The following is a 10,310-nucleotide window of genomic DNA, read 5'->3' on the forward strand; positions in this document are numbered from 1 at the left end:
AATTTTTTTAAACAATTTTTTAAATTATGTACAATCAAAATTGGAGAGATTTTTATATAAAAACTTGGGTTTGGGTTTTTTTTAGAATAATCAAAGGAACAGACAACTTTGAGAGGACAATTTCACAAGGCAAGAAGCAGTTGGAAGGAACAATCCCATAAGAGACGGAAGCCTGACTTTCACCATGTGAAAATGAGAACATTAAATGTGTTCTCAATGTGAAGCAAAGAATTGCCCTTTTTCCAGGGGCAGAAGGAACCTGAATGCACTAAAGTATGGTAACCTGAAGGGATAAGTTTCATTAAGGAAAAACAAGGGCGGGATTAAAAAGACAGCATAGATCCTAAGTCAGATACCTATGACTCTATTGAAACTGTAGAAGAACATTTTTTGAAATTATTTTTGAGGTTTCTCTAGTACAGATAAGCATTGCTTATAAGAAAAAATTGCCAAAAACAAAACTTTTAAAGAAAAGTCAAATTTGTTCTTTTCAGTTACTGAAAAGAAAGGATTTGTCATCAACACTTACCCTCAATACCCTGGATCCTCTCAAAGAATTTTACACGTCTTTTGTTTTTGAAATAAGAAAGGTATATAATTCCATTTATGAAGTGAGCTCTTAAAAATATTTCCTTATTTAAACTTGGTCCTCAACCTAAGTTCACAGTATATGGTGAACATCTAAAGAAAGCTTATTTAACCTACATTGATAATGCATTGAGTCTTTTAAAGCAATAATTTTAATTCCCCAATCTTCAACCATAAAGACTATATAGTGCTAATCTGCCTTGCCCTTTCGATTAAACTTGTTAAGGGCATTCTATTTAGTCAGCACAGGGAATGGGCCATTAAAATTCTTGATCGGTAAGAGTTGTGTTCAGTGCTCTGTTGTTTTAAATTCCATTAAATCCAAATGGTCTTTATCGCCGCATGACCACTGTGACTTCAATCAGGCAATTTAATTATCTTACAAAATTGTCAGCAGAAGCAGCAAAGAAAAACAGGAAGCCCTATGACGTTATCAGATTGAAATCTCCCTCTTCAGTGTTTAATCTAGACCAATCAATAATGATGATGTGCACCTACTTCCTTCTCTTTCCGGGGATTCTGACCTTACCTTTCATGCTAAGATTTAGGGTTTAAGATTCATTTTAAGCACTTCTAGTACCTTGATAACTGGATTACAAATTGAAAGTCCACAGAAGACAAAGCTTCACCACCCAAATGCAAAACAATCAACAATTCCATTTCAATACTTTAGACCATCCTACCGAGGAAAACTTCGGATCTCCTGCAAACCCCAGGTATTATGGATGCAGTAGATTAAAGCCTTAAGGCTATTACAGTTGAAAGACAGAGAACTACTTTCTACTCTGATGTGTAAAAGTGGACATCAACAATTTCCAGGGAATCAATGGAATTGGAGCTACAATAACACAGTAAAATCCTAAGAACAGAAAGAGAAAATAAATCCCTCTCACTTGAATTTCTACCACAAAAGAGCAAGACATTTATCAGAAATTTTGATAATTAAAAGAAAATCAAAGATTATGTCATCATTATCATAGGCAACCCTTTATTTAATGGTCAATAGACTTGAAAAGGCTCTGATAACCAACGATACATCCTGTGTTTGGTTTATGTTATGTTCCTCCTTTGTGTGGGAGCAATTCACATTAACTTTCCTGTGCTGAGTAAATGTTGAAACAGTGTCATTTGAGAATTCAGAACTGAACACACTGCAGTGATCACTTGAATTAAGCTAAAAAGCAAAAGGTGTCTATCTGAAGAAATGTCTACTGACATATAAACCCTTGTTCACTTCTTAAAGACAACCTCACACAGCCAGAAAACATGTTGAGTCCCATGTGTCTTGGTGGAGAAGAGGTGCTATTTCTAGAGGACACAAAGATCATTTTTAAGTCATTTTCTGAAACGAGTGTGCCTCCGTTGATGGATCACATCAGAGTTATTCTTTGAAGCTTTAAGAATAAGTGAGAACTTACGTGAAAAAAACAGATCAGATTCTTTTTTTTTTTTCTTTTCTTTCTTTTTTTTTTTTAGCGTGGCCGTTGTTTTGGCGATTCTTGGAAAGATTTCCCTCCCCTGCTTTCCAGAGCTCAGCTGAGCAGGTGTTCGGGCTTTATCTGTTTCAGACAGTAGCCTCTATTACTCCCCCATCCCCACCTCCCAAGAGCCAGTTTTCCAGCTTCCAGCTGTAAAGCCGCTCCCCCCCTCCCGCCCACCTCACCTAAAGAAGAAAAATCTCTTCCAAAGATCTTGTAGAGAGTGGCAGCTTCTAAGCCCAGCCAATTCATTCACACTCCTCGATATTGTAGCACATCTGCTACTAATGATTCTATCTGGGAGCACATGGGATAGCCAACAAATAGGGGGATTTCCATAGGAACACTTTCCATTCCCTCTCACTCTGTGGGTTTTATAATCTGGGCTGGCCCTGAGCTGGTGGCCTTCACCTTTGGCATGTGCGCAGGGAGGTGGCTAAGCGCTGTGCCATGGAGCCAGCGCACAGTGCCAAGGAGGTCCGAGCGTGTCTGGGGGTACACCTCGCCTGGGAAGCCTTTTAAAAAAGCCGTCCTACTGTAACGCCGAAGAGAAAAGCTAGGTCGAAACATCTGAAGGGAATGAGTGGCCTACCACAATCTCAGCTCCTCTGAAAGGACTGTCTTGGAGAAGCTGCCCACGAGTTTGGGAGAAAGTTTGGGTTCCTGTCTTCCCTCTTGGCATTCTAACTGCCATTTCAGATAAGGAATTTGGAAAACCCGATCTCGAAGATCGTAAACAAGTGGTGGCTTGGGAAGTGATTCCTTAAAGAAGATGCCAAAGCCGCCCAACCCCCAAACTCCGAGACGGACTGCTAGCCCTGCGTGGAGCCCCGCCCGGAGCTGGCTTCTACCCCTTCCCACGCTTTCCCAGGAGCAGAGGTCGAGCGAGAAGAGAAGGGTGGCTAAAGTAACAAAAGAAACGTTCAAGTACCTCGGAGCCACTGTGGTGCTGGGAGACCTTGGAATGGGGGCTTGCGCCTTCGCCCGTCCAGCCGCTAGCAGGGCCGGGCCGCAGCTGCGGGGAAACAAAGGTGCCTCATTTACATTGCTCGGCGCCGCTGGCTGCCGGGCGGGAGCGCACGCGAGAAGCCCCGCGGGGGGCGTCGCAGGCTCCGTGCCTGAAAACGACGACCCCAGGACTTCTGACCTGACCTGCAGCGGGGAAACTGACCCTCTAAGTGTCCAAGATCCACCGTGTCCCCCGACAACGCGCCCGCTGGGTGGTCGCCCTGGAGAAGCCAATCTGGGCCAAGCCAAGATCAAAGGCGGGGAAACTGACACGACCCACCCACGGCGCGGCGCCGCCCGCCTGCGGGCGAGGAGCTGACCCTTGGCTGACCCTCAGGTCGCTCCCCCATCTCCCCAGGCTGCCTGGAAGCTTCGGGAAAGCTCCCTGGGGTCGGCGCTCGGGGGACTTTCTCTAGAAGGTGTTTACAAAGCGGCTTCGGAGTAGCAGGCCGTAGTGGGCAGCCCCGAGGCCAGGCAGGATGGGAGGGGGCGCCAAGACACAGGCGCTCGCGGAAGCGACTGCAGGAAGTTTTCCTGGGGACCAGAGAGGAGTCATTGTGCCAGAGTGTTAAACTTGCTTCGCTAGAGTGCATTTGTCCGCGCGCGCGCGTGTGTGTGTGTGAGAGAGAGAGAGAGAGAAAGAGAGAGAGAGAGAGAGAGAGAGAGAGATTGAGATTGAGCACTCGGAAGATGGGCGGGGGTGGCGAGGGACTCGGCAAGTGTCAGCACCCTAGGCTGCTCCCCGATCCACACTCGTTGGTAGGAGGACGCAGGCTCAAGCCACAGCACTAGCGGGAGCAGGGGGAAGGCCAGCAGAGAGCCCGTAAAGGTGGTTTGCCACCACCTACGGGAAGAGGGCTTGGGGATGGGGCGGCCGCCGCGCGGGGCCCCGCGGTTGCCATAGCGCCGCCGCAGAGGCGCCCGGCGGCTGGCACAGGCCAGCCACACCGGGGTCGGTGGGGAAGAGGCTGGATGCCACCTCCTCAGTAGAGGCGGCGGGTCTCACCCGTACCCCAGGGGCAGCTGCTTCACCAGCGATTCCAACCCCTTCCCGTCCAAGGCACTGGGCCTGGGATGAGGCTCCGGTTCGCCTTTTCAGCTGAAGTTGAAAATAACCTTTCTCAAGAGTGGCTCATATGGGCGCAACCAATCTCCACCCCACTCAAAACATGTTTTTCCCAGAAGAAAATAAAACTCCTGCCATTGCATCAAAACATCCCCAACAGGTAAATGTTCCAAAGATTATCATGTATACAGTCCTTCACCACAGCTCAGGTCAGAAATCAGAGAAAATGGATCTCCACGTGGAATATGTTCGAAGTTAATGGAGAAAATAACAAGTTATCTAGAAACTGGGCTGTTGGTTTAAGGTAGCAAGGCACAGGTGGGAAGGTGTCTGCCTACTCCCCCATTTCTTACAGACATTCTTAGTAAGCACTGGTCTAGGAAAATTTATTCTTGTGTGTGTGTCAGCTCTTTTGGAAAGCTGCTACACACTGCTACAGTCGCCAAGATTTTTAATATGAAGATATGAAATGATCAGCGAATGTAACAATCTAATGATTCAGCACATATTATGCTGCAAGACCAGAGCAGCAATAATTAAATCTTTAGAGTACTGGTGGCAGTCTTCCGGCTCCCAGACTTCTTTTTTTTCCCCACCCAGTCCTCAAACGCATTAAGACGCACTCATTCACAAACACACTTCAGAAGACACCTCAGTATTCCAAATAAGTAGGTTGTACTACTCAAAATATTGGGCAAAACTACCAAACTGTAGCACTTACCATGCTTGAAGCAGAACAGCTGAACACACACACACATTTCCAGCAATACAGGGACCTGTTTAATCTCATCCAAAGAAACAAGCATTCCTGTGGACGCTTGTTGCTAAGAGCAACGTGCTTAAGTACCATCTAAAGGCATGAAGAAAGCAGGAAAACTACTACAGCAGGAATCCAGTTATAACTCATTGTCTTTTCTTGTCATTACCAGTCTTCTGGACTCCAGGTGTGTCTATATGTTGGTGGGGGAGGGAAGGTAGGGTTCCCTTTTTCAGTATGTGAAAGAATTCCTACCCTGGTTCCACAAAGCCTGAGATAGATGATGAATTTTATCATTATAGAAAAAGCATATGGGAAAAAGGCAAGAGAGAAGATGTTGCTGACATAATAGGAAGTACAGGCAATCACTCTTCGATTTAAATTTGACTGAGTGACTTAATGTATCTGCTTTTATCTCAAAGATATATACTCAGGATTATACGGTTTCCTGCACTCTTTGGTCTAAATCCACTCGAACTGTCAAAGGAGGCACCCACAGTGGGAGCGTTTACCCTGCTGGCTTTCTCCTCTCTGGCTCTTGTCTACTTAAGGGAACTTTCCCTGACTAGTTCTACTGAAACTCCATTGGCCATCGAAAGCGGCTGAGCGTTGCCCACGCTTCATTTCCTCCAAGCAAATCTTCTGACCAGCGTTTCCACCGGAGTCTCATGTTTAGATTCCTTCGAGCCCCAAGGAAACCTGATTCCTTAGGAAAGCAATGGGTTCCCCTCATATAGAACGGCCACCTCGGCTTTTTTTAATCATGCTACAAGTGAAATAAAGATGCAGACTTAGACTCCCATACACAGACTCCCTCCGCCCCAGTCACCACTGGTCATCGTGTATTATTAGTCCAGGACGCTCAGTGAGAAACCTGTGAGAGGAGGACTCACAAGTTTAAAACAAACAAAAACTCTCCCTCACGACGCTATTTCTCTCAAACAGCAGCCTCCCCTTGTTAAGTAGAGCCTTCAGCCTTACAACAATATCTTTAAAAGCTCCGCGTACCCATAAAGGCACCAGGGATGGAAAAAACCGGTAGAATGAACCGAAAAGGCTCTCTGATGACAAATCAAAACGGTTAGCGCCTTTCACTTGCGGACCTGCCCAGGTCCCAGGCGGAAGCGGACAGACGCCAACTTGCCAAAGAGTTACCAGATATTAACTCATTGGCCGGGCCATCTGAGAGGCGTGTAGCCCCAGCGCGCACGTTCTTGGGGAAGGAGCAGCGGGCCAAGCCGGGAGGCTCCCGGGGAGACAGGAGGGTGCAGAGGCGGTGGCCGTACCCCCAGCGTCATTACCGTCTCTGAGACTGGCTACCATGGGGACGCAACGCAGCCACCACTACCACACACTGACACTCACTTCATCCTCCCGCGTCTAATTTTTTTTTTTTTTTCAGTAAAGGGGTGGGGTGGGGAGAAAAGAAATGAAAAGCACAGTGGGTCCTTTCAAACCCTGGGGTCGAAATGCACGGAGCCCACCCGCCTAGAGGAGCGAACACGCCTGTTTACATCCGGCTGCCTCTGAGCCAGATACCAGGCGGTGGAGAGGGATGGGGAATCTTACCAAATCTTAATACATGCGTGGTTCCTTGAGAATATCCAATCCACAGTAAGCACAGCAGGAGTTTAATGGTGCGCCTGAAGACTGGATTACTTAGAATCGGGGAAATAATCTTCATGGTGTTTCTGTGTCCACACGCGCGGCACCCACTTCCCCGATCTAGCGTTAGGCTCCCGGTTCGGGTAGGAATGAGGATGCGTCGAGTGGTGGCCGCAGACACGATCACGGCATGGTCACAGACAGAGAAAGGAGTCTCCGCTTCCCAAACCCATTAGCAATCGCTGCATGTTCTTCACTCACTGCGCCAAGGAGCAACCTTCCACTGCAAGGGATGGTGGGACATCCATGTTAGTCGGGAAGCATCCGGGAGAAATCCAGCACGCACACCCACAATGTCCGGCCGCGCGAGCCTGGGAAAGCAAAGGAGGAGGAAAATCAATAGGAAGCCCAGCCTTGGAAACCGCCGAGGCGTCGGTAGCGAGCCACAGTCCCAGCACAAAAGGCGCTTTGCTCGCAAAGGTTTTGCCAGGCCCTATTCTACTGCACTGCTGCACAGCTTCTGACGTGAAGCCAAGATTAAGTGAGAAAAATTGAGATAGCTGCTTGCCTCTTAAGGCTTCCTGCCAGCGAGCTTCCCAACATCTATTATGCAACCGATCTGGTCGCCCACCTTGAGCTGCAAGGAAGAAGTCGGATTTATCTGCGTGGAAAAAAAGTGCATTTATTTCCAGTAAGAGTCTTTACTAAGGTAGTGACGGATGTATGCAAGCGGACTTCCTACATCAACTGATGAATTTTAATAAATGACAAGCTAAGACAAAGTCACTTTGCCTAGGAGTTGTAAAAAAAGGAAGTGGTCTAACACGGAGGAATTTACTGCAAATGTAAACTGTTTTCAGGCTGAAAGAGGGTCTTTTTATACTTTTAAAATTCTGCCCAGGAATTAATATAGATTAAAGTACAATTGGAGAGGTGAAGATAGTCTCTAAAAACTTAAGTGGGACATTCCTTGATTACTACCCAGCAATAAAAACAGATTTCTGCAAGTGGCCTTTTAGGGGGGAAAATGTTGAATTAAAAGGAGGGAATCATATTTCCCACCCATTTTTACCTTATCTAAAGTAATTGTGCATATATTAAAAGACAATGATATTTGAATGGGTGCAGCAAACTCCAAAGGCTTCAATAATTTATGTCCAAATTTCTTCTCACTTGGTTTTCTGAATATCTGTTTCTTGAAGAGCTAAAATATGGAATCATAGCTTGAGCAACACTGAGTGGCACAGTTTTGTCTAAAAATACCTTATTATTTTCTAGTGTTCTGATCAGAATATTCAGAGTCCCCAGACAGTGACTGTCTTGGCTTTCACAAGTAGCAATTTATTCAAGAAAAAAAGTACAGAAATATATTTTCTTTTAACATAAAAATATATTTTATTATTGAAACAGGTAATATGCTGTCCTCCATGCGTATAGATTAAAATATCCAATCCTAATATTTTACATTAGTAAATGAAACAAAGATGGATAGTGATAAATATATTACTATATATTAATATTTTTAAGTGATCAGGAAGCACAAAACGCAAATTGCTGGACCTGTATCTTAAAATTAATCTTTTTTCATAACCAACTAACAGAGCATAGGTTAACCCTTATGAAAAACTTATAAGATCATATCATATTTAAAGAATATCTAAATTTTAAGGAAGGAGCGATATGAGTACTATTTCTTCCAGATAGCAAAATTTTTTAAATCTATTTTAAATCTATTTTTTCTTAAGCTGTTGTAAAATGCTGATTTGAAAATAAACCTACATTTTGCAAAGGCATTAAGTGGGTATTGATTTTTTTTTTAAGATGGAGGCATAACTGCAGTGTCAAAAATAAGTATCATGAATGACTAGTTCTGCAATGTAGCAGGCAATTCAATCAAATAATTTGACTATTTGAGCACTTTAAAAGGAACACCTTGTGCTAAAACCAAGGGTATCTAGCGACTCCTTCAGTCCATGTTTAAAATACCTCTTGTAAAGCATGTACAGCCCAACATGTCCTGTCTTGTATTTGCTGTCTCATTTATTCCATTCTATTTGTTCCTTTTCTTTTTGATCATTGCAGAGATAATAATGACTGCCAGGGCAACAATAAATATTCTTATGTTTTCATCCGTCAATATAATTGATATCTACTACCTGAAAATAGCATGCTCTGTTGTGACTAATCAAAATACTGCAGTTTTGAAGTCTGGTTGTCATTTAATTGAACTTCAGAAAACAAGATGTACCATACATAACTCCTTGTTCATGTATTCTGTTAACATAATGGCATCTGACATTACAGTTGTAGCTTTTCTACTTAAAACTAGCATTCTAAATTATTTAGTTTTTGTGGGATTATTTATTGGGTGTCTAGTTGAAAAGTGAAAGATCAAGCTTCTAATTTCATGAAGTTCTTACACAGTAAATTAAGCAGTAAAAAGTCTATCACAAATTTTTCTTACTATTAATTGGTCCCCAAAGAACCAATTTTGCACATATGCTAAATTAGGCTCATTTACATCCATCAGCTAATCCGAAAGGCTTCAACACCACAGACAGCAACTCCACCTGTCCAATTGAACTTCTGCAAGACAGGAGACGACCTTTCTTCAGTACCGCGGACAGCGCTCCAGACGTCAATTTATTCTGGAGCAGTACCTTGAAAGTAGTACATTGAATGGGTAATGTGCCATTTGAAGTGACAGTGTGCATATTTCTGCTGTACAGACTCTGGGAGTTTGAATTATTGCATTGTTCACATTGTCAGAAGGACTATTTTGTCAACTGTGTTGTGTATATATTTCAGTGTGACTTAACTGGGATTGCTTAGCATACCCAGGATGTGCTACTAGCCATCCCTTTCCAGGGCATACTACTACAAAAGCCATTTACATTAACTGTGAGTTCCCTTATGAGCACTAAACTTCTTGTTTCTCAATACAGAAAATTGCCTGAAAGACCACCAAAATTCAGAATACTGAATAATGCTGTCAATGTTCAGTGGCTAAAGACATTTCTAAAATGTACAATTAGTTATTGCTTTAGAATTCTCCACCTCCAGATTTCCATCTGTTACAAGGGTTATCAGATTAATTTTCATTCTTTCTCATTAAACTTCACTCACTCCCAGGGCAAAAACAACAACAAAAACCCTAAAATTACCTCCTCAATACTACAACAAAATGATTTGGTGGTGTAGAAGATGCCTTATAGTAAAGCAATTGTGAAGTTATTACAAGTTTCTCCACAATACTGATACCATACATCATCGTTCTGGGGCAATATGAAGGATCGATAGAGTCATTATATAGTATTCACTGACCAGATATAACTCATTTTTAAATTTGTCATTTGCTCCTTTCTCAAAGGAAAAAACAAACAAACCAACCCACTGTTTGATGTCAGACAATCGTATATATTTAGCAATAATGAGATTTACACACCTTATTCCATGGTTTCATTTGCTTTTTTTTTCTCATTTTAACCATATGGCAACCTTTATTTCTAGAAGCCAAAGCTCTGTAGGTTCCAAGGTCAAAGCAGAGATGACAAACTGCAAATGCACACACATATGCATGCACACACAGGAGCTGTGTCTATAAGTAAGCCTCAAAAAAAAAAACCACATAGAAGGCTGACATGAAGAGATATCAAGCCTATGATAAATTAGCAAAGAACAAAATGCATTTCATGTTCATGCAGAGCTTGTTCCAACAACAACAACAAAAAGCCATTAGCTTCATCTTGCACTCTATTTTTATATTTACTGACACTAATGACCTCTTATTCTTGGGCACCATTACTTG

The 10,310-nt window shown here is 43.4% G+C and overlaps 1 protein-coding gene across 3 annotated transcripts in view; it reads right to left on the bottom strand.

The window, feature by feature from the left end:
• GRIK2 (glutamate ionotropic receptor kainate type subunit 2) overlaps positions 1-6,581 on the bottom strand; it is a gene marked incomplete at both ends in the record, with an annotated part of 633,053 nt that extends 626,472 nt beyond the window's left edge. For all 3 annotated transcript variants that reach the window (XM_082855302.1, XM_082855303.1, XM_082855304.1), the window contains one exon: positions 6,467-6,581. In XM_082855302.1, the coding sequence (XP_082711428.1) occupies positions 6,467-6,581 (115 nt within the window). The remainder of the gene's footprint in view (positions 1-6,466) is intronic.
• Between the last annotated feature and the right edge of the window lie 3,729 nt (positions 6,582-10,310).

The sequence above is a fragment of the Leucopleurus acutus genome (assembly GCF_964270905.1).
Source record: "Leucopleurus acutus genome assembly, chromosome: 15".
Taxonomy (NCBI): domain Eukaryota; kingdom Metazoa; phylum Chordata; class Mammalia; order Artiodactyla; family Delphinidae; genus Leucopleurus; species Leucopleurus acutus.